Below are 24,573 nucleotides of genomic sequence, written 5' to 3' on the forward strand. Positions count from 1 at the left end.
AATCGTTAAAAATGGCCCATTTTCAAAACTCAAACTCTCTGCCCAGACTTTTACTCTTCGCGATCGCGAAGCACAAATTTCCACCGCCAAAAATTAACTCTACGCGATCGTGTATATCCCCACGCGATCACAAAGCACAGAGTTCTCAGCTCTATGCGATCGCAGGTCTCTTCATGTGATCGCATATATCAAACGTGTGACCTCCACTCCTGCTTCGTTACTCTACGCTAACACGACTGTCTTCACGCATTCGCGAGTCACAAGGTCTCAAAGCTACGCGATCGCATCCCGCGTTACGCGATCTCATCCCGCTTTACGCGATCGTGAAGCACAAAACTTAGCAGCCCTCGATTAACCTTACACGATCACAAACAATGCCATGCGATCGTAAAGAACAAAAATTAATACTGCCTCAACTAAGCCTACGCGATCGCGAAAAAGGTTTAAAATACCAGAAATCAGCAGCTACTAGCAATGCCAAAATGAAGGAAAATACTCTGAATACCATCCGAACACGCTCGAACCCCTCGGGACCATAACCAAATATATCAACAAGTCCTAAAACATCATACAGACTTAGTCGAGTCTTCAAATCACATCCAACAACACTAAAAACACGAGTCACGCATAGATTCAAGCCTAATAAACTTTGAAAGTTTCAATTTCTACAAACGACCCTTGAACCTATCAAATCAAGTCCGATTGATCTCAAATTTTGCACGCAAGTCATAAATGACATAACAGAGCTATAAAAATTTTCAGAACTGAATTCCGACCCCGATATCAAAAAGACAACTCCCCCGGTCAAACTTCCAAACTTAAATTCCTATTTTAGCCATTTCAAGTCTAATTTAACTACGGACTTCAAAATAAAATTCCGAACACGCTCCTAAGTCCAAAATCACCATACGGAGCTGTTGGAATCATCAAAATTCTATTCCGGTGTTGTGTTTCTCAAAATTTTGACCGAAGTCAAACTTAGCATTTCAAGGCCAACTTAAGGAACCAAGTGTTCCGATTTCAACCCGAATACTTCCAAATCCCGAACCAACCATCCCCGCAAGTCATAAATTTATAAAAGTACATACAGGGAGTTTTATTTAGGGGAACAAGGTTATAAAAGTCAAAATGACCTATTGGGTCATTACATTCTACACCTCTTAAACAAACGTTCGTCCTCAAACGAGTTTAGAATTATACCTGGATTGGTGAAAAGATGAGGATAACAGTTGCGCATCTCATGCTCGGTCTCCCAAGTCGCCTCCTCGACCGGATGACCCCTCCACTTAACCTTCACGGAAGCAATGTTCTTTGACCTCAGCTTTCGAACATGCCTGTCCCCTCAACATAAGATAGATCCTTGTCCAACTGAACTGAACTGAAGTCTAACACATGAGACGGATTGTCGTGATACTTCCGAAGCATAGAAACATGGAATACCGGATGAACTGCACAAAGACTAGGTGGTAGTGCAAGTCTGTACGCCACCTCTCCAACTCTTTCAAGAATCTCAAAAGGCCCAATATACTTAGGGCTCAACTTGCTCTTCTTCCCGAACCTCCTCACACCCTTCATAGGCGAAACCCGGAGCAAGACCCGCTCACCAACCATGAATGCAACATCACGAACCTTCCGATCCGCATAACTTTTCTGTCTAAATCGGGCTATACGAAGTCGATCCTGAATCAATTTAACCTTTTTAAATGCATCCTGAACCAAGTATGTACCCAATAGCCTAGCCTCGCCCCGTTCGAACCAACCCACTGGAGACCGGTACCGCCTACCATACAAGGCCTCGTACGGAGCCATCTGAATGCTCGACTGGTAACTGTTGTTGAAAGCAAACTCCGCAAGTGGTAAGAACTGGTCCTAAGCACCCCCAAAATCTAACACACGCACACGAAGCATATCCTCTAGTATCTGAATAGTGCGTTCGGACTGCCCATCTGTCTGAGGCTGAAATGTTGTACTCAACTCCACACAAGTACCCAACTCTCACTGGACAGCCCTCCAAACCCGTGAGGTAAACTGTGTACCCCGGTCAGAGATGATAGATATCGGCACACCATGAAGTCTCACAATCTCGCGAATATATACCTGAGCCAGCTGCTCTGAAGAGTAAGTAGTAATCACAGGAATAAAATGAGCTGACTTGGTCAACCTATCCACAATCACCCAAACTGCATCGAACTTCCTCTGATCCCGTGGGAGCCCAACAACAAAATCCATAGTGATCCACTCCCATGTCCATTCTGCAATTTTCAACTTCTGAAGCAATCCACCCGGTCGTTGATGCTCATACTTTACCTGCTGGCAATTGAGACACCGAGTTGCATACTCCACTATGTCTTTCTTCATCCTCCTCCACCAATAGTGTTGTCTTAGGTCCTGATACATCTTTGTAGCACCCGGATGAATGGAGTACTGCAAATTATGAGCCTCTTAGAGAATCAACTAACGCAACCCATCTACATTAGGTACACATAGCATGCCCTACATCCGTAATACACTGTCATCTCCAATAGTTACTTACTTGGCATCACCGTGCTGAACTGTATCCTTAAAGACAAGCAAATGTGGGTCATCGTACTGACGCTCTCTGATACGATCATAAGGAGAAGGTTGAGAAACCACACAAGCCAAAAATCAGCTCGGCTCGGAAATATCCAACTTGACTAACTGGTTGGCTAAGGCCTGAACATCTAAGGCTAAAGGCCTCTATGCTACCGGTAAATATGCTAAGCTGCCCAAACTCTCCGCCTTACGTCTCAAGGCATCGACCACTACATTGGCCTTCCCAGTATGATAGAGAATGATGATATCATAATCCTTAAGCAACTCCAACCATCTCTGCTGCCGCAAATTAAGATCCTTCTATTTAAACAGATGTTGTAGACTCTGGTGATCGGTGTAGACCTCACAATGGACATCGTACAAATAATTCCGCCAAATCTTCAAGGCATGAATAATAGCTGCTAACTCAAGGTCGTGGACCAGATAATTCTTCTCGTATACCTTTAACTGTCTGGACGCGTAGGCAATCACCCTACCGTCTTACATCAACATTACGCTGAGACTAATACGTGATGCATCATAATGCACAGTATAAGACCCTGAACCTGTAGGTAATACCAATATTGGGGCTATAGTCAAAGCTGTTTTGAGCTTTTGGAAGCTCTCCTCACATTCCTCGGTCCATCTGAACGGAGCACCCTTCTGGGTTAATTTGGTCATAGATGCAACAATAGAAGAGAAATCCTTTATAAATCGGCGATAATACCCTGCCAAACCAAGGAAACTCCGGATCTCCATAGCTAAGGATGGTCTGGACCAACTCTGTACTGCGTCAATCTTCTTCGGATCTACCTTGATCCCTTCGCACGAAACTATATGACCCAAAAATCCCACTGAATCAAGCCAGAATTCACACTTTGAAAATTTTGCATATAGCTTCTTTTCTCTCACAGTCAGAAGCACAGTCCTCAGGTGTTACTCGTGATCTTCCCGACTCCGGGAATACACCAGAATGCCGTCAATGAATACAATGACAAAGGAGTCAAGATAGGGCTGAAATACACTATTCATCATATGCATAAATGCTGTTGGGGCGTTGGTCAGCCCAAAAGATATCACAAGGAACTCGTAATGACCATACCGAGTCCTGAAAACAGTCTTCGGGATATTTGGCTCCCGAATCTTCAACTGATGATAGCTTGAATGCAAGTCAATTTTAGAGAATACCCTAGCACCCTGAAGCTGATAAAATAGGTCATCAATACGTAGCAATGAATACATGTTCTTCACTGTAACCTTGTTCAGCTGGCGGTAATCAATATACATCCGCATAGAACCATCATTCTTCTTTACAAATAAGATAGGAGTACCCCAAGGCGATACACTAGGATGAATTAAACCCTTATCAAGCAATTCCTGTAGCTGTTCTTTTAATTATTTCAACTCTGCTAGGGCCATACGATATGGTGGAATAAAAATGGGCTGAGTGCCCGGTAACAAATCAATGCCAAAGTCAATATCCCTGTCGGGTGGCATACCTAGAAGATACGCTGGAAATACATCAGGAAAATCTCTTACTACAGGAACTGACTCCACGGTGGGAGTATCAATACTAACATCTCTTATATAGGCCATATACGTATCACACCCATTCTCAACCATTCGTTGAGCTTTAAGAAATGAAACAACCCTGCTAGGAACATGATCCGAGGTACCTCTCCACTCTAACCGCGATAGACCTGGCATGGACAACGTCACCGTCTTGGCGTAACAATCAAGAATAGCGTGATAGGACGACAACCAGTCCATGCCCAAAATAATATCGAAATCTACCATACTGAGTAATAATAAATCAGCTCCAGTATCAAAACCATTGATAACGATTAAACATGACCGATACACATGGTCTACAATAATAGATTCACCCACGGGTGTAGATACATAAACAGAAGAACTCAAGGAATCACGTGATACGCCCAAATACTGGGCAAAATAAGATGACACATAAGAATAAGTGGAGCCTGGATTAAATAAGACTGATGCATCTCTATGACAGACCGGAATAATATCAGTGATAACAGAATCGAATGCTATGGCCTCTGTCCTAGCAGGAAGGGCATAATATCTGGCCTGGCCTCCCCCTATAGGGCGACCTCTACATGTCCGACCTCCACCTCTTGCCGGCTGTGCAGGTGGAGTGGCAACCGGTGCAGTAATCATGGCCTGAGAAGCCTGAGGGCCCTGTGGAATAGGTCGGACATGAGAAATCTATGGAGGTGCACCCCTCCTAAATCTGGGCAATCTCTCATAATATGATGAGTGTCACCACACTCAAAACAAGCCCTCGGAGGACGTGACTGTTGGGACTGGCTCGGACCTGATCGGCTAGACTGCCCGATGAAAACACCCCGTACAGGAGGTATAGTAGACACTGGCAGTACATAATATGGAATCCGAGGTCTCAGAGTTACGGGAATACCACTAGAAGCTAGAAGTGTTGAATGAATAGGACGGCTCACATAACCTCTACCATGACGGGCTGCAACTGGGCACGAGAATTATTATATATGCTAGAATCTCGGGGTCTCTTAGCTTCCCTCTCTTCCCTTTCCCGGATCTGCATACCTTCCAATCTCCTAGCAATTGACACCACATGTTGGTATGTGATGTCCATCTCTAGCTCTCGGGCAATACTGTATCTGATATTAGGGTGGATACCCTCAATAAATCTGCAAACCCGATCTCGAACAGTAGCAACTAAATCTGGTGCATGCCTCGCCAAATCACTGAATCAGACCGCATACTCTGACACGGTCATAGAACCATGGCGCAGCTACTCAAACTCTGTGTGCCATGCATCTCTATGACTCTGAGGAACATACTCCCTTAAGAACATATTTGAAAATTAATTCCAAGTGAGTAAAGATGCCTCAACGGGACTATCCAACTTGTATGCCCGCCACCATGGGTAGGCTGCTCCTCTAAACTGGAATGCCATGAAAGAAACCACACTGGAATCCACAATACCATTGTACGAAGGATACGATGACATTCCTCCAGAAAACCCTGAGCATCCTCTGAAGCTAAACCGCTGAAAGTGGGAGGGTGGTACTTCTTGTACCTCTCGAGCCTGAGCTGCTCCCCCTCTGAAACTGTTGTCCTAATCTCAGGCCGAACTTGGACAACTGGCTGCACTAGTATAACCTCTAGGGCATGGTCAACTTGGGCCCGTGGTTCTGGAGTACAGGCGGCGGGAGTCTATGCTCCTCCCACGGCCTGAGATGTGGTAGGAGCAAGGGGAATTAACCCTGCTTGAGCTAGAGTGCCAAACATGCTCAAAAACTGGGCAAGAGTCTCCTGAAGTGCAGGAGTAGTAACAGGCGTCTCAGGTGCCTGCTCTCCAACTGGTGCTACTGGTGGCTCTGGTGCAGCAGCTCGTGCAGGTGTTCTGGCTGCACCACGTGGTCTTCCTCGGCCTCTGCCCCGACCCCGGCCTCTTGCGGCTCCAACAGGGGGCACAAGTGTCTGATCATCGGATCCAGTTATGCGTGTCCTCTCCATCAATGAGAGAATAGAAAGACAATGGTTTAAAATTTTGAAGTCAACAAATACACACGATAAGGAATCAAATAAGTGAATATTTCCTAACAGTTCCATAGCCTCTCGAAGATAAGTACAGACGTCTCCGTACCGATCCGCAAGACTCTACTAAACCTGCTTATGACTCATAATACCTATGAACCTAGAGCTCTTATACCAACTTGTCACGACCCCAAATTTCCTCTGTAGGATGTCGTGATGGCACCTAATCTCTAAGACTAGGTAAGCCTATCAATGCGAAATAAAATAGAAATCTGAAATAAATAAATCTAAAAATTTGCAAAATTTCAACTCCCAAAACCTGGTAGAAATAAGTCACAAGCTTCTAAGAATTTATTCTATATGTCTTTATACATCAGAGTCTAAAGCAAATAAGGAAAACAACATAGTAAGATAGAAGGGGACTCCGGAGTCTGCGGACGCTGGCAAATATACCTCGAAGTCTCCCCGTACAACTAGTTTACTCATACCTAGTCTGATAAGATATACCTGGATCTGCACAAAAAGATGTGCAGAAGTATAGTATGAATACACCACAGCGGTACCCAGTAAGTGTCAAGCCTAACCTCGGTAGAGTACTGACGAGGTCAGGTTAGGCCCTACTGGAAAATAAATAATAACATGGTAAAATATTTAACAATATAATAAGATAAAATGAAAATAAAAATTAATCAAGTAGCATGTCACCATTTAATTACACCAAATAATGGCAAATAATATCTCGTGGAAATAAAATAAAATTTTCTTTCAACTTTAAGAAAATCACAACAATAATCAAAGGCAATTGCGGCCATAAATCAATATCAACAAGGGCACTCCCGAGGTACCGCCTCGTAGTCCCAAATCATAAATAAATTCACAATATCTCATTTCCTTATCTCACCGCGGGAGCCTTCACTATTTATTTTAAAGAAAATATTTTTAACTGAAATAGCATCTCGCGTTTTAGCCATCTTTATCACCCCGCATGACTTCTAGTAGTCCCCCCTACTAGCCACGCGTATCGAGCCACCATTATCTCACCGCATGCGTTTTTACACCCAGACCTTATACCACCCCATGCGTATCAATATAACAATATATCAAAATTTGTACCTCAAGTGCCCAAATATTTCAACTTGCCAAAATAAATCAATAACAATATTTTTTCACAATAAAGAGCTCACGACTCATGCCAAAATAAAACAGCAACAATATTTTTCCATAATAAAGAGCTCACGGCTCCATCACAATGAGTACGAAAATCTCATAAAATATTCAGCAAAAATAATATTTCACAAATTTAACACCTTGTCTAAATATCAAAAATTTAAATGTAAAATACTTCATTTTTTTAATAATATTTAAATTAAGAAATTAATCCTCCAAGTAACGCGCATAACAAAAGAAGACAGAGTTTCAACTAAACAGGTAAACACTTAGCAGGAACAAGTCAGGCAAATTTAAAATACGAAAATATATTAATGATGATGAATATAACAGAATAAAACAATTTAATTTATATGCAACAGTGCTCTACACAATTGAAAGACATAATCTTCCATATTTAGCCCGTGTACACACTCGTCATCTCGTGTACACGACTTTCAATACATTGCAATTATCACAATAATATCAATCCTAGGGAAAATTTCTCCCACACAAGGTTAGACAAGTCACTTACCTCGACTTGCTCCAATTTAATCAAGTAGTATGCCTTTTCCTCGATTTTACGACTCTGATCGACTCGTATCAAGTCATAATTAATTTGATACAGTCAACAAAAATTATAGAATCAATTTCATAAGAAAATACTACATTTTTTAATAAAATCCGAAATTAACTCAAAAATTGCTCGTGGGACCCACGTCTCGGAATCCGACGAAAGTTATGAAATATGAACGCCCGTTCAACCACGAGTTTAACCATACCAAAATGACTAAATTTCAATAAAAATTCGACCCTTAAATCCTCAAATCTATCCAAGAGGGTTTTCAAAATTTTCCAACTTAAATCACCAATTAACTGATAAAAACAGTGATGGATTTGGGTAATCTAACCAAAATTGAGTTAAGAACACTTACCCCGATGCTTTCTCTAAAAATCTCCCAAAACTCGCCTCAATCCGAGCTCCAAATCGTTAAAAATGGCCCATTTCTAAAACTCAAACTCTCTGCCCAGACTTTTACTCTTCGCGATCGCGAACATCCACACGCGATCACGAAGCACAAATTTTCACCCCCAAAAATTAACTCTACGCGATCGCGTATATCCCCACGCGATCGCAAAGTACAGAGTTCTCAGCTCTACGCGATCGCAGTTCTCTTCATGCGATCGCATAGATCAAACGCGTGACCTCCACTCCTGCTTCGTTACTCTACGCGAACACGACCGTCTTCACGCATTCGCGAGTCACAAGGTCTCAAAGCTACGCGATCGCATCCCGCTTTACGCGATCGTGAAGCACAAAACTTAGCAGCCCTCGATTAACCTTAGACGATCACAAACAATGCCACGCGGTCGCAAAGAACAAAAATTAACACTGCCTCAACTAAGCCAATGTGATCGCGTCCCAATCTTCGCGATCGCGAAGAAGGTTTAAAATACCAGAAATCAGCAGCTACCAGCAGTGCCAAAATGAAGGAAAATACTTTAAATACTATCCGAACACGCCCGAGCCTCTCGGGACCTCAACCAAATATACCAACAAGTCCTAAAACATATACGGACTTAGTCAAGTATTCAAATCACATCCAACGACACAAAAAACACGAATCACACATAGATTCAAGCCTAATGAATTTTGAAACTTTCAATTTTTACAAACGACACCGGAACCTATCAAATCAAGTCCGATTGACCTCAAATTTTGCACGCAAGTCATAAATGACATAACAGAGCTATGAAAATTTTCGGAACTGGATTTCGACCCCGATATCAAAAAGTCAACTCCCCGGTCAAACTTCCAAACTTAAATTCCTATTTTAGATATTTCAAGTCTAATTTAACTACGGACTTCCAAATAAAATTTCGAACACGCTCCTAAGTCCAAAATTACCATACGGAGCTGTTGGAATCATCAAAATTCTACTCCGGGGTTGTTTTCTCAAAATATTGTCCAAAGTCAAACTTAGCATTTTAAGGCCAACTTAAAGAACCAAGTGTTCCGATTTCAACCCGAACACTTTCAAAATCCCGAACCAACCATCCCCCGCAAGTCATAAATTTATAAAAATACATACGGGGAGTTTTATTTAGGGGAACGGAGTTTTAAAAGTTAAAATGACCGGTTGAGTCATTACAGCGAAGCACAAATTTCCACTGCTCAGATTTAACCCTACGCGATCGCGAAGCTCACTCTCACAGGCCTACGCGATCGCGGACTCGTTAACGCGATCGCGAAGCACAAAACGCATGACCTCTACTTTTGCTCCACTTATTCTACGCGAACGCGACCTTCTTCACGCGTTCGCGAATAACAAACTTGCATAGCTACGCGATAGCAGCCCTCTTCACGCGATCGCGAAGAACAAAGTCATCACTGCCTCAAACAATCCTATGCGATCGCGGACATTCTCATGCGATCGCGTAGAAGAAAACCAATGACAGAAAACCAACATTCTTCAGCTGGAATGCCAAGTCCAAAATTGATCTGTTAACCATCCGAAACTCACCCGAGGCCCCTGGGACCTCAACCAAACATACCGTCAAGTCCCATAACATCATACGAACTTAGTCGAACCCTCAAATTACCTCAAACAACGCTAAAACCACGAATCATACCCCAATTCAAGCCTAATGAACTTTGAAATTTTAAATTTCTACAAACAACGCCGAAACCTATCAAATCACGTCCGATTGACCTCAAATTTTGCACACAAGTCATAAATGACATATTTGAGCTATTCCCATTTTCAGAATCAGATTCCGACCCCGATATCAAAAAGTCAACTCCCCGGTCAAACTTCCAAACTTAAATTTCTATTTTAGCCATTTCAAGTCTAATTTAGCTATGGGCTTTCAAATAATTTTCTGAACATGCTCCTAAGTCCAAAATTACCATACGGAGCTATTGGAATCATCAAAACTCTATTCCGGGGTCGTTTACATATAAGTCGACATCTAATCACTATTTTAACCTAAGCTTTAAATCTTTGGATTTCATTCTTCCAAACTAACTCATAAATACCTGAAAATCAAAATCGACAATTCACATAAGTCATAATACATCGTATGAAGGTATTCGAGACTTCAAATAGTAGAAAGGAGCATAAATGACCAAAACGACCGGTCGGGTCGTTACACTTAACTTATTTTATGTGACGGATAAAATATCCACATGCAGGGTTTACACATAAAAACTTATAAGCTTTCATAAAGGTATATCATAAATCTCTAAACAGATATATGGATTCCATCAACTAACTATTACTTTGCCAATGTATATCACCATTATCCAATTTACCAGGCATATCGACCCACGAAAGGATCTCGCCTTTTAATAAATCAAAACAATAATAATATACACAGCTAATAATAATTATGTCAAGATTAAGAGTATAAGTACATTTAATAGCTAAAGAATTTATTTTATTAAGTCAGTATAAAATACTTATTTCTACTTGGTCCGTTCAATACATACAAAATGTACTAGCACAAGAAGTTGGAATTAAACCATTCCCATAATCAAGATAAATTATACTTAATCTTGTGTTACAATCATTCGTGATGGTTTGTCCAATTCCATCATTAGATTGTGAACATGATCTTTACTTATAAGAACCGATGATTTAATATTTCGTGTATAAGCTAAACTCTATACACTAAATCATCTACTATATAAGTAAATGACACAAACTAATATATGATCTATTTAAAACTTTATTAAAATTGAATAAATAATTATTCTATAATAAATACTATATCCAAATTAAAATCTATGGTTAATATTAAATATACCAACAATAAATAGATATAGATATAGATAGATAGATATTGATAATAATTGAACTTTAATAACAACACTTAAAATTAACTCTCCACATTTCCACTCGTGAATGACGGCTGATAATTTTGACATAACTCTCCACTAGTTCTTTTTAACCATATATAAAATTAATTCTAAAATGACCAAAATTTAAGGGCGCGCTATTTCCCGCGAGAAAAGTTTCGCATATTATTTCAACTGCTAGGGTTTCGAGGCAAAGATTTATCATTTTCCCCTGATTCAAACATTTCTAGACTCTTCATATCACCATTCACAAGGGGAAACTCATCAGCTTCGAAATCTAACAGGTAATTCGCTCTCGTTTCTAATTTGTATATCTATTCCCTTTGTGATTTCATCATACGAATTTTGCTATACGAACTGTAATAAGTAGCTAATATCGTCGTCTGAGCTTCAGTTTTCAGCCCTACGATTGAATGTTAACTGTATATGTGAGTTGAATTTCGGAGTAGTGTTGTTCAGTGAATGTACGTAGGTGCGATCTATTTTTTTTTCCTTTCTCTTTTGCTGCTTTTGGGGAATTAGGATTTGGGATGATTAACTATGAAATGTGTTTTATAGCTTGGTTGGCTTTTTAGTTAGTGGTAAAAGAGAAAGTGATGAAAATTGTTAAAAGAAGCAAAGAAAAATTTGTTTACTTTAGCTCTTTACTGCTTACCGAAAGATAAGAAGAATTGAGGACGTTTTGTTAAAGGTTGTTAAAATTTGTAATCTAACAGGGACATCTTGTCTTGTTTGTGACTTCTAATGATATTTACCATAAAGCCTAAGAAGGACCCGTCGTGAGGGGTTGGGGGAGTGGGGTGTTGGGTGTTGCTTGCTTGATAGGTGGGTGGTCAGGTCTATTACCGCCTATGAGTTATCTTGTGGAGTTGGGAGCTTTGACAGGAGCTCTAGAAGATGGTAGTGATAGCACAGAGGCTGTGCTCCTGGAGAAAAAAGTGATTAACATTATCAATGAAGGAAATATAAAGGTCACGAACTTGTCTCAGGAAAGGAGGAAAGAACTAAATCACAAAATTAAACTTTGTAAAATTTTCTTTTGCATTAGCATCATGGGAATTAAGTAGATAAATTTAATTTTCCTGGCTTTGAGTGCAGTAGTAAACACAGGACGAAGTGCTGAAAGGACAGCTCATGTGCTATGTATTGTTAAAGTGCTTACCTTAACATAAAAGAAAAAACAAGCTGCACAGTAAAATAAGATAAAACTTATTTTGTCTTGCATAATTAATAGTCTAAGTACTTGAATCGGAGTAATGTTGAAGGATGAGAATCAAATTCAGATGTGTTGATAAATTTTTGTCAAGATTAGGTTTGTTTCTTTAAATGGTTTTCAAAATCTTGTGTTTTTATCTTTTTATAAGCATAATGAATACATGAAGTTCATGACCTAAAGCTGTCTTGAAAAGAGATCTTCAGTAAGGGAGAAGGTGAATAAGGTTAAAGGTCTGGTTCTCCTCCTCCTTCTATTGGTTTAGTTAGTTTATTTGATTTTCCCTTCCTTCTTTTTGTTTCGATCTCCCTCATGTTTTACCCATCTTGAATATGGCTTTCCTTTTCTTTTGCCTCTTCATCTTATATCCCCATCTTCCCTCTTAATTCTGGGCTTTTTTCACTTCTGTCTATATCTTTGTCTTGATTCATCTTTCCTTAACTGTTTCTTCTTTATTGAATTTTGTATTACTTTTTGGGTTGAATCTTCTTGTAGGACACTTTGGGTTTGCAAAACTTCAACTATTTTTCTCTTATCTGAATTGGTGCTTTTATATTTGCTATGCTTTCATGACCCCCGCCTCACTCCAACAAAAAAAGAACTTGGGTCATTGCATTGTTGCGTAGCAATAGTTCTACTAATAGAAGTATTGATAGCTTAGACTGAATAGTGCAGTCAAATGCAATTGTTGTTTCTAAGCTGAATGAACGAATGAACATGCTACTGTGTGTAATTATGGATAGAAATGGTTGAAAACATAGTTTTAATCTGCCAAAACTCAACCTTGTTTGTTCAACTCATTTCCCAATTTTCCTTTTGCCTTTTAGAGGTATGGATACATCAAATCCTGCCGTCTTTGTCAATGCTGAGCTCCTCCGCTCGTATGTGGGAAGGAAGGTTCGAGCTGTGATTCAGGTTATGCGCTCTGATGGTGGTACAGTGATTGGGAGATCTACAGATGAGCAGCAGATAGCTGTGAAAGGCAATCCCCCTGGTCCTCTTACGACATTTGTTGAGGTCATAGGTATCGCTGACAGTAACCAATCTATCCGTGCTGAAATATGGTCCAATTTTGGGGACACTCTAGGTATCACTTCAAATCATTCACATTAATAATTTTGATAATGTTTTATCTCGCAATGTCTTTAGGTGGTGGAATCTTTATGATTGCTTTCTTTGTTTGCTTTGTGTTGGTTCTGCACTTGCTTTAAAGTCATTAACTACAAATGTTCTCTAGCTTTTTACCTGCAAAAATATGCTGAAAGAAAAGCCGCTTAAAGTTACTTTCTTCTAGATTTTCTTTCCTCGCTAAGATTACATCCAAAAAGCTCCTTTGAATTATTAGGAGTATTTTAAATCATATCTTGGTTGGAATTATTGTCAGCTCTCTATTGGATTGTGCAACAGGGATCTATAAACAGATTACTAATATATCTGGTTGTTGAATATACACTTGTCCGTGAACTTGGTCATCTTTAAATCCTTACGAGTTTGCAAAGGGATCTTTGCGTAGGTATCTAAGCTCCCCATCCCCTCCTTGGAGAACAACTAGATAAAGCTTTTAGGAATAACTTTGTTCTTTTCGTCGAAAATGGAAATCAAGTCACCGATGATTTAATTTGATTAAATTGGAAGTGCAAATGAGTATTGATACTAGTCTTACCCATCTTCATGGATTCATATTACTACATCTTATTTGCTTGCTATTACTCAGAAATTTCAAAGGAATAAATTCTGACATGCCTCTTTTCCGTATTTGTAGATACACATAGCTATAACCATGTTTGCTTGCTGGCAAATGGTGATTATAAACACTTGTTCATATGAGGAGTCGAAATTGACATGATCTAGTGGATCCTAAGAAGTGATCCAACTCTACTTTTATACATGATGTCTGTGAATACTTGTTTCGAAGTATGTTGTTTAGTTTGGGATGCTTTGTTATGTTCTGGTATATGTTTTTCAGAGTGAACCTGCTGGAATCCAGAACTTCTGTTACTTGCATTACATTTTGGCTGTTGCTAGGCAATGTTAGCTTTTTGCTGCTTTGCAACTTCATGTATTGATAGTTGAGTGTGGACAACCTTGTATTCCTCTAAGAATGCTTTTTAGGTTTTTTTTTTTTGGGTGGGTGGGGGCTCAGTAAATGGCAAGTATTTTCCAAAATTATATTCTTATCTAGGAGTTGACTCTTACGCACTCTGTTTGCAACTTGAAGATTATAATGGAAAAGAAATAGTTCAAAGGAAGTTGGATTCTTTATGATGTCGGATATTGGATTCTGGTAAAAATCACTTCCTATTTCTTGGACTGTAATTTGGACAGAAAAAATGGAAAAGAAATCCTGGGGAGATATCAACGGGGGATTTGTAGCCGTATTCTATATTTGTGCCACCTTTTAATATGTATCTTATTTTTAAAAATTATTGATTTGGTAGCCAGCTGACAAAAAATCCGTAATAATATGATAATTGCACCCCTGACAAAAGATATAAAACTTGCATCACGCATTAATTGCGTGATCTGCAATCTCATTCGTGAAAAAAGATTTTCTCCTCTCCTCTTGGCAGCTTTATCAAAAAACCAAAAATTTGTCTAAATTCATCTTTAGAATCACACTTGCATAAAGTTGTTTCACGTTGAAACTAAAACTTCATGCTAATATAGCATGAAGTTGTTTCACGTTGAAGCTAAAACTTCATGCTAATGCATGCTGAAATTATTTATCCTGTAGTCTACAGTTTTGTCATGAGTTTTATCCGAAACTTCAGCCTAAACATGCTTACATTATTTAGTTCGTTTGCTAAAACTTCAGTCTAAACATGCTTAAGTTATTTAGTTCATTTGCTAAAATTTCAGACTAAATATGCTTAAGTTTTTTAGTTCATTTGCTAAAACTTCAAACTAAACATCCTTAAGTTTTTTTAGTACATTTGCTAAAACTTCAGACTAAACACGCGTAAGTTTTTTTAGTTCATTTGCTAAAACTTCAGACTAAATACGCGTAAGTTATTTAGTTCATTTGTTAAAACTTCAGACTAAACATGTTTATGTTATTTAGTTTATTTGCTAAAATTTCAGACTAAACATGCTTAAGTTTTTTAATTTATTTGCTAAAATTTCAGACTAAACGTGCTTAAGTTTTTGTCTTGCAGTATGTAATTTTCTAATGAGTTTTTTCTAATGCATGCTTAAGTTATTTAGTTTATTTTCTAAAATTTCAGACTAAACATGCTTAAGTTTTTTAGTTCATTTGCTAAAATTTAAGACTAAACATGCTTAAGTTTTTTAGTTCATTTGCTAAAATTTTAGACTAAACATGCATAAGTTTTTGTCTTGCAGTATATAATTTTTAAATGATTTTTTGCCAATGTATGCTGAAGTTATTTAGTTCATTTGCTAAAATTTCAGACTAAACATGCTTAAGTTTTTTAGTTCATTTGCTAAAACTTCAGACTAGGAGTGGCAAACGGGCGGGTCGGGTTGGATATGGTTCGGGTCGAAAACGGGTAATGAAAAAATGGATAAATTATCCGACGCGATCCATATTTAATACGGATAAAAAATGGGTTAACCGACGGATAATATGGGTAACCATATTATCCATGACTTCATGAATATGATCACTTTTGGGAGAATTCCTAGTCTCCCAAACTTGAGGAACCCTCAATTTGAGGTTTTACAAATGTAAAAGTTAAACTCATTAGTTATTCATTTGTTACCCATTGATTATCCATTTTCTAAATGGATAATATGGTTCTTATCCACATTTGACCAATTTTTAAAAAGTTCATTATCCAACCCATTTTTTAGTGGATAAAATAGGTAGTTGACTGTTTTCTTTTAACTATTTTGCCACTCCTACTTCAGACTAAACATGCTTAAGTTATTTAGTTCATTTGCTAAAACTTTAGACTAAACATGCTTAAGTTATTTAGTTCATTTGCTAAAACTCCATACTAAACATGCTTAAGTTATTTAGTTCATTTGCTAAAACTTTAGACTAAACATGCTTAAGTTATTTAGTTCATTTGCTAAAGTTTCAGACTAAACATGCTTAAGTTTTTTAGTTCATTTGCTAAAAATTCTGACTAAACATGCTTAAGTTATTTAGTTCGTTTGCTAAAACTCCATACTAAACATGTTTAAGTTATTTAGTTCATTTGCTAAAATTTCAGACTAAACATACTTAAGTTTTTTAGTTCATTTGCTAAAACTTCACACTAAATATGCTTAACTTTTTGTCTTGCAGTATGTAATTTTCTAATGAATTTTTGCTAATGCATGCTGAAGTTATTTAGTTCATTTGCTAAAACTTCATACCGAAGCATGCTAAAGTTTTGTCATGCAGTCTATAGTTTTGTCATGAGTTTTATCCGAAACTTCAGTCTAAACAAGCTGAAGTTTTTTAGTTCATTTGCTAAAATTTCAGACTAAACATGCTTAAGTTTTTGTCTTGCATTATGTAATTTTCTAATTAGTTTTTTCTAATGCATGCTGAAATTATTTAGTTCATTTGCTAAAATTTCATACCAAAATATGTTGAAGTTTTGTCCTGCAGTCTACAGTTTTGTCAATAGTTTTTTATTAAAGAAGGGCAAAATCGTTTTTTTAAAATGCTTTTAACAAAAAAATGGGTACGGATGCAAACGAAAAAACAAAACGGGTATAAATTAAAAAGAGACGACCAAATAGGACGCCTCATGCAATTTTTACGATATCAACGAATAAGGTCCCTTTGGAGATAGGAATTTTATGTCAAATAATCAAAAACCACAGTTTTATGTTACAAGCCCAAATCCCTCGTACTTGTTTGATTATACCATAGTTTAATGAATTCCTAATCTGAATTCATAGGCTGGCTCGAAGAGGTGAAATTATTTCCTCAACTTAAGGTCTGGCCTAGTTTAGAGGAAAATATCCGTCACTAACATTTGGTTTTTTCATCTGAAAGACGGCGGAAGTGTTATGTTTTTTGTAGGAGTTATAAAAAATGTCAAACTGCTAAATTCAGTTTTAAATTGAACCAATTCAATTCAAATTGCTGAGCGGATGTTCTAATTTGCGTGGTTTAACGTCAATGAAATAGTTGAGATGGTGTTTAAATAAATAAAAGAGTTCACAATTGGAATTGCAGTCACAATTAAAAAAACAAACAAAACTATATTCATTTTCTTAAAAGTTACAAAATTGTACAGTAATATTGTATCCTTTTTTATTGTTTCTACGTATTAGTTAGTATTAATTATTTATATTCTTACCGTAATACTTTTATCTTTGAAATTTACAATCTTCGAATGGAAAAAAAGAAAAATCTTCGAATCGAGTGATTTTAATATTTACAGCGATTGACGAAGAGCACTCACGGCCATGGAAGCTCCACGAGGTCACGTACTTCTCTCTTTTTTTGCCATAGTTACACGTACATAACCTCTGAAACCTCCATTTCCACTTCCTCCAAATTGACAGAAAAATTAGCTGAAAACAACAAACAATGGATCACTACAAAATATTAGGGTTAACACGAAGCGCAAGCAAGGAAGATATTAAACAAGCGTTTCGAAAATTGGCAATGGAATTTCATCCCGACAAGCACGTACATTCACCGCAACAGTTAAAGGAAAACGCTACTCTCAAATTCAAGCAAGTTTCCGAAGCGTACGAGACTCTGATCGACGATCGCAAACGCGCTGATTACAATATTCGTCAAAATAGTTACCGGAATTCTGCGAATAATTATTATAGCGGTGGTAATAGTGACAATTATTACCGTAATAGTTATCAGAACAGTTATAGGAATAACTACGGTTATGGATATGGGTATAGTCGGCCTGCAGATGGGGGTTCTGCTAACGTTTTTACCAAATTGGAAACGGTTATGCGGTTCATGACCACGCGGGCGTTTCTCCTCAATGCTGCCTTAGCTGGGTAATTCTCCGTTCCCCTTTGCCCCTTTCCTTTTAATTTTTTTGTGGGGCTTTTGTATTTTGTTCCCCTACTTCCATTTTATATGATACTATTTGATTGATAAAAAAAAAGTTGTATTAGTGGTACAAGAACATGAATAAATGTCCTTCAAATCTCAGATAGTTTGAGTTGGCTATATGAATTTTCAATATCCATCATGCTCCATTTGGACCAGAGGCTGATCAAGGATTTTAGCTCTATGTGGTTCAACATTTACGGTTTTTAGCATTGAACTCGATACATTTTTAAAGTTATGGGTTCATATTTTACTATTTATTGCAATTTTAGTGAATTTTTACATGATTTATATTGCGGATAAAAAGACTTGTTTCATGCCAATGCTGAATGATTTGTCTTTAAGCTCTAGAGGAAGTTGTTGTAATGATTTGTCCTATTGACTGTCCAGGCGTTAGATCCTAAACTTTGTTATTCATGTGAACAACTCGACTCTCTAAGACATCACCTTGCTCTTTTGTTTTACCTCAATGTTTTTGATGTGGATAAGTTATTTACCTCAATGTTGACCCAGTTAAGATCTTCTCAGGATATCACTGATATATATTTCTCTACAGTGTATTGTTAGGTGCAACATATGTAGTTGATGCAGGTGGGGAGGCACTATGGAAGATGCAAAATTCTGGAGTATGACTTCTCTTCCTTTTATCCATCACCATTCATACACTTTTCATTAATTGAAACAGCATAGAGATTCAAACTGTGTCATAACGAACCAAAAAAGTGTAGTCCAAACAAGGTTTACTGTTGCGTACACTTTAATATATTTGGTCCTCCTTTTTCTTGCATCAATGGTAGGATTAGATATGGATCTTTAGTTTAACAATGTGACTTGGTTTAGGATACTGTTTGCTCTAGATCTCTTATCTTCTTTTGGATATATGTGACCTTCATTTTTGGTCCATAAGCAATCCGTGAAGCTGGGATTTAAGTTAACGTGAATGATTAATGTATGCCAGTCAGTGGGATATGAAATACCTATTTCCTATTCCTTACATATAAGAAAATGATATAATCCGTTTTCTGTTAAATATGATTTCTGAAAAGTTTGCCAAGCTGGTAAAAGCTCTGGTTGGTCATAGTTTTGGATTATGTGAATAGTTGGACATTTCAGTTGGCAGTGGACTCCTAACTTTTACAGCTTATCTTCTTGCTTTTGTAGTTTTATTGTTTCTGTGTAGATTTATATGACTTGAGTTTCGTCATTCAGTCCTAGAAGTATTTGTTATAGTAAGCAGTAACATGTCGAATAATTTTCCATAACAATCTTCTTTGTGATCTTTGAGTGTAGAAATCGTTTGAAGAAGCAATGGAATCTGTAGAAAAAGCAAAAGCATTTGATGACAAAAGATGAAGAGTTGTGTTGTATAGTTGTTTGATTTTTGAAATGCTCATGGAAACCCCGCAATCATACCTTCTGAAGTGGAAATAAACTATTGCAATTTGCAAATGGCTGAGCTGTGATCTTCAATTGCTGTCAAAATTGCTATAACTTTTGGCAGAAATAGAGGGAGAGAGAGTTTGGTAAGGGAGTTGAGCAGCGATGTACCCTTGTATAGAAAAAACAAATCATAGTGGGTTGCATTGCTCTTCTTGTGTTCGTGTAATATTATACTACTAACCAAATAGAAGTGTGTACAGAATTCTTTTGATCGGTAAAATGTGTGGATAGATGTCAAATAGTTACAAGTCGACTTGCCTAAAGCATAATGTTTAAGATGTTAAGTTTAGAGTACAATAAAGAGACTTCAACGCCACCAAAACCATATAGTATACAATATTAATCATAGAAAGTTGGGTACTCAGTTCAAAATCCATTTAGTGGTATTAAAAACTCGATCAGTCTGATTACTTCCTTTTGATAAGAGAGTGGACAGAACTATTTGCGATTCTGCTGCCGTTAGCTTGGCAATCAAAACGTGCAGATAACAATTTCCTTTACTTATAAAAGTGATGTTCGAACAAACTTGGACTCTTTAATTATTCAACCAGATATTTATTATCTCTCATCGTTAGAGCAGACAACCATTTCTGGAGCTCTGTCTACAATGGCATATAATAGTTTGTAAAATAGCACCAAAGCCTATGTTTTCCCCCGGAGCAATTGTTTACGGATTCAGTTTCCTTTGAATTTCATAAGGACTCCAAGCAGAAGCGGAGCTAACCTTCGACCGAACCCAATCACTTTTGCTTAAACACTGCATTTGTACTAGAAAATTCATTAAATATGCAAAAATATTTAATCACGAACCCAGTAACTAAGACGAGCTATAGGTTCCGTGGCAAATTAAGAACCCATAAACATCAAATTCTGGCTCCGCCTCACTCCAAGGTTGATGCCACCCAATAGAGTACTACAATTGGATTTCAAATAAAGTTTATCTACATCCAAGGGCACTTCAAATTTGACCTACGAAAGCAAAGTAGCAGCTAATTTGGATGAAATGGAAAAAATACTTTCCGTGTCGTTTATAAAACAATACTCCACTACAACTAATCCTTTAGAAGAAAATAATCTTAGTCATTGTCATTCCAATAACTGGCAACAGTAGCCCCAGCAAGCTAAATCAAACTAACAATTTCACAAATATGTTATTAGCATTTGGGTGATCAAAAGTCTGAGACAATAAACTCAATAACCTAAACTCTAAGTCTAGCTGAACTCGCCAGCCATGTTATAGAAATCATGCTAAGAGTGAAACTTGGACAGTGCAGTTTTGCTGGAGACACAAGTGGTGAAACCGACTAAGGAAATGGAGCAAGCCAATGCTCACTATTATATCAGATAAAGGCCAATAGCATTATATCAAAATGGCGCCAGTGCAACAATTAAGGATAGAAATTAGAAATCTGAACTAATGCAAATCAGTACTTGAGCAATATGAGGTAGACCTGATAGCGCGAGCATTTAGTAGGCAGGGGAAGCCTGTGGGTTACACATGAACACTAGCAGTAAGGTAGGCTGGCATCTGGGTAGAATATTAGCCTGAATAGAGAAGCCAAACATTGCAAGTTATAAGAAGCATACCGAGTGATCAAACCATTTGGGAAGACCAAATTACTAGTTGCCAATAAAAGCCACGCCATTTGTATCTCTTTTCTTTTATTAAGGTGGAATAAAGTCAGTGAAGGCACAGAACTGGGGCATCTAACATAAAACACAAGGTTGGACGTAACTGTTCTAAAATTTCCTAAGCCACTTGACTTCAATCTAAAAAAACCAATACTAAGAAAAATCTCCGCTGGCTAAATAACGAAAGAAGAAGGAAGAGAAATGGAAAGCATGCATTAGTGCAGAGGATTGTTCACAGAACTGGGTTTTCAGTGGAAGGTACCTAAGCTTCAATGACTATTTTCAATGTGCACAGGGGTTTAACTCCATCCACTGAGTCTAGGTTCCTAGGAAACAGATAAAGTTGAAAGAAATGCAAGTGAAGGGAATAATCTTTAGCACCTTAACCAGAATACCTCAAAGAGGCAGCACATTTGTAACCTTGCTCTACTATTTGTTTCATTTGCCCTTGATCTCTCTTCCTTGGCTACCAAAAAAGCATCTGTAAAGAATGCCTCTAGTAACTGCTTAGCGCAAGGATATGATCCCATCCAAATGAGATATTGTCAAGGTCCAAAAACAACAAATTCTTTAACTCGCTGCTTGCCATAAACAGATGCACCAACTTCAGTTTGAGAGAATAAAGATCAGTTTCAAGTCAGCTGGTGCTGCTTAGGAGACATGGAGCACGAGATGCTGGACTCAGACGGTCCTCCTGCATCTTTATTTACACTGACATAGTCTGACGGTCAGAGTGTGAGAGAAAGAAAGCAGTGTTACCTCTTACCAGCACCAAACTAAACTTGGAGAAGAATTCTCTAATCCACTGCAAAAACTAATCAGAATTCTAAGAGACTGCATATATACTTACAACTACAAATCCATTAAAAATTATGTTGAATCATTATTATTCTGAATCGTCGAATCCAGATATAGTACAACTGGTCTTTAGTTTTATGTGGCAGTCGATTCCCTTTCTATTCGGATGTATGCTTAAAATCCAAGAGGAATAACATTAAGTAGAATCTTACGCATTCAAGAGGTTTGGGTCAAACCCAAAATATCAGTAAGTAGCTTGTTACCAGTAGAACTGCAAATAAGCAATAGAACTACTTACAGCAATAGTCGATACATAGCTAGTTACATAAGTTTGTCGAATCATAAAGTATGCTACACGTCAAGTGTATGGAATACGGAATACCCCTTTTGGCTCATGGCCAAATGAGATGAATATAATATTCTTAACATCATAGGTGAAACGTGAAACAGAATCGGTTAGAATCAATAGAGGGACAACCTCAATATCCTTGCAATTTACAGATAGATCAGAACAAAATATAGCTGGAGTTGTCCCTTCCTATTCAGAATCTTGAAACAAGGGCATGGGTACCCTAAGCAATTAGCTTTCTTGTAAATCAAAATGTATGTCTCATAACATATCCTGTATTTTTCTAATCTCCTCCGTAAATCAGGGGTCAAAACATCAAAAGATTCGTCGAAGTCCCAACAACAAATGGTTCCATCAACAACCTCGTCAAGAAGTAAAAGATAACCCCCAAGGCAATGGATATAGGGAGCGCTGGCAACGCGTGCCTACACACAGCTAACAGTATAAGTGTGCAACCTAACCCACTTATAATAGCAAGATAACAAGCATAAACAGTCATCAAATCATACATTGCAGCTCTACCCACCAACACACTATAGAAAACAAAGTCTCCTAAACCAAGCTTTATCCCCCTCCCTCTCTCCTCCTCTTCCTCCATTTCCCTCTCTCTCTCCCTCCCCATAACCCGACCCCGATTACTCTCATTACTACTTTCCCTTATCTCTTGATTCGCCACGTGCCCATCGCTTATCAATGGTGACGTCTCCCCCTCAATTTCAACCTCTCTAACACCACCAATCTCCCCATTTTCGCTCCCATTCTGAGCCACATTTTCGCCACTAGACATAACCCCAAGCTCAATTGAATCCCCATCTGAAAACCCAGCTAACAAAAGCCCTAAGTTAGGCCCTCTATTCCCTGATCTTGAACCCACATTGGGCCGGGCTTCATACACCAAAGCCGGCAACTCTTCATCCCTACTAGAAGCTAACTCCACCAATATCTTCAACGGCCCCCCGGGGGCTAAAACCGCAGCCAAATCATATAAAGCAAGTGCAACAAGCACAACCCAAGTAGTCCATTCAGGTAATTTAGTAAACCAAGCTGCAACAATAATCCCTAAAGCCACCATATACATTTGATTAAGCAAAATCGGAACCCCTTGTGAAAAGACCGAAATAACCCCAACAATGGTGAAATTAAAAAGCAGTAGTACAAAAGTAAACGAATCAATCGGGATATTGAAATGTTGAATTAGTGAAAGACAAATTGACCCACCCATTGAACCCAAAACGAAGAACGCCGAAAAACGGATGTAATATTTGAGGAAATTAGTGAAACGGTAGTAATAGAGGATTACGAGGAGAAATGTAACGAGAGTTATAAGGAGTACGAAGACGAGTGCATTAAGGAGAGCGCCTTCGAGTTTAGTAGAAGTGGTGTCGGTGGGTGATTCGAGGTATACTAGGTTAGCAGCTGTACGGAGGACTTGTTGATCGGAAGAGGAAATTGAGGAAAGAGAGTAGACGATGAGAACTACGAGGAACATGCAAATGGAGACCGGTGACATTACTCCGATGATTTCAGTTCCGATCGTTTCTAATATGCTGCCGCCGTCCATTTTTTGGGGTCGCCGGCCGGTGAAGGGTGAAAGGTAGAAAAATGTGTGGTGAAGTAGTTGCGGAGGAAAATGGTAAAGGGTAGAAAGGGAATGACGTTTTTGAGAAATTTTTTGTGCACTTCTTTTTCTAAATTTGAAAATTTGGTCTCTTTGGATTGGAAAAGCTTTTAAGGAAAAAAGGGAGAATTTTCTTTTCATTTTCTTTATTTAAGCATGTACCTAGTTAAATTTAATTTAATTAAACATGAAATTTGAAAATATCTTAAATTTTGGCCCTTTTTTGCTATTGCACAATCTTTCAACGTGTTTGGTTCTCTCATGAAAAATAGAATTGAGAGCAATTTGTATTGCAACCTTAGTGTCACAATAAAGGTCTCTAATTATTTTCATTTAATATTGATATAGGTTTTAGACACACTTAGGGAAACGTTTTGAAAAGCCACCCGGTAATTAAAATTGGTGTAATTACTATGGTAGTAATTACACAATATAG

The 24,573-nt window shown here is 38.1% G+C and overlaps 3 protein-coding genes across 3 annotated transcripts; 2 read left to right on the forward strand and 1 right to left on the reverse strand.

Moving 5' to 3' along the window:
• Positions 1 to 11,238: 11,238 nt before the first annotated feature.
• LOC104089408 (replication protein A 14 kDa subunit B-like) lies at positions 11,239 to 14,566 on the forward strand. The gene is made up of 3 exons (XM_009594295.4): positions 11,239 to 11,388; positions 13,145 to 13,404; positions 14,080 to 14,566. Exons 2-3 carry the CDS (start codon positions 13,149 to 13,151, stop codon positions 14,142 to 14,144), a joined length of 321 nt encoding a protein of 106 aa, XP_009592590.1. The 5' UTR covers positions 11,239 to 11,388; positions 13,145 to 13,148; the 3' UTR covers positions 14,145 to 14,566.
• Positions 14,567 to 17,626: 3,060 nt separating this feature from the next.
• LOC104089409 (chaperone protein dnaJ 72) lies at positions 17,627 to 19,988 on the forward strand. The gene is made up of 3 exons (XM_009594296.4): positions 17,627 to 18,245; positions 18,857 to 18,926; positions 19,591 to 19,988. The coding sequence occupies exons 1-3, from the start codon at positions 17,812 to 17,814 to the stop codon at positions 19,651 to 19,653; spliced, it is 567 nt and encodes a 188-aa protein (XP_009592591.1). The 5' UTR covers positions 17,627 to 17,811; the 3' UTR covers positions 19,654 to 19,988.
• A 2,460-nt stretch (positions 19,989 to 22,448) lies between these two features.
• LOC104089410 (presenilin-like protein At1g08700) lies at positions 22,449 to 24,266 on the reverse strand. Its single transcript, XM_009594297.4, has one exon. The coding sequence runs from the start codon at positions 24,078 to 24,080 to the stop codon at positions 22,827 to 22,829; it is 1,254 nt and encodes a 417-aa protein (XP_009592592.1). The 5' UTR covers positions 24,081 to 24,266; the 3' UTR covers positions 22,449 to 22,826.
• Positions 24,267 to 24,573: the final 307 nt, after the last annotated feature.

This window comes from Nicotiana tomentosiformis, chromosome 2, assembly GCF_000390325.3.
Source record: "Nicotiana tomentosiformis chromosome 2, ASM39032v3, whole genome shotgun sequence".
In the NCBI taxonomy this organism is placed as follows: domain Eukaryota; kingdom Viridiplantae; phylum Streptophyta; class Magnoliopsida; order Solanales; family Solanaceae; genus Nicotiana; species Nicotiana tomentosiformis.

Coding starts and splice junctions, on each gene's coding strand:
- LOC104089408 (XM_009594295.4), top strand. CDS start 13,149: ATGGATACATCAAATCCTGCCGTCTTTGTCAATGCTGAGCTCCTCCGC. Junction 13,405..14,079: donor CAATTTTGGGGACACTCTAG/GTATCACTTCAA, acceptor CCGTATTTGTAG/ATACACATAGCTATAACCAT.
- LOC104089409 (XM_009594296.4), top strand. CDS start 17,812: ATGGATCACTACAAAATATTAGGGTTAACACGAAGCGCAAGCAAGGAA. Junction 18,246..18,856: donor CTCAATGCTGCCTTAGCTGG/GTAATTCTCCGT, acceptor ATTTCTCTACAG/TGTATTGTTAGGTGCAACAT. Junction 18,927..19,590: donor GGAAGATGCAAAATTCTGGA/GTATGACTTCTC, acceptor CTTTGAGTGTAG/AAATCGTTTGAAGAAGCAAT.
- LOC104089410 (XM_009594297.4), bottom strand. CDS start 24,080: ATGGACGGCGGCAGCATATTAGAAACGATCGGAACTGAAATCATCGGA.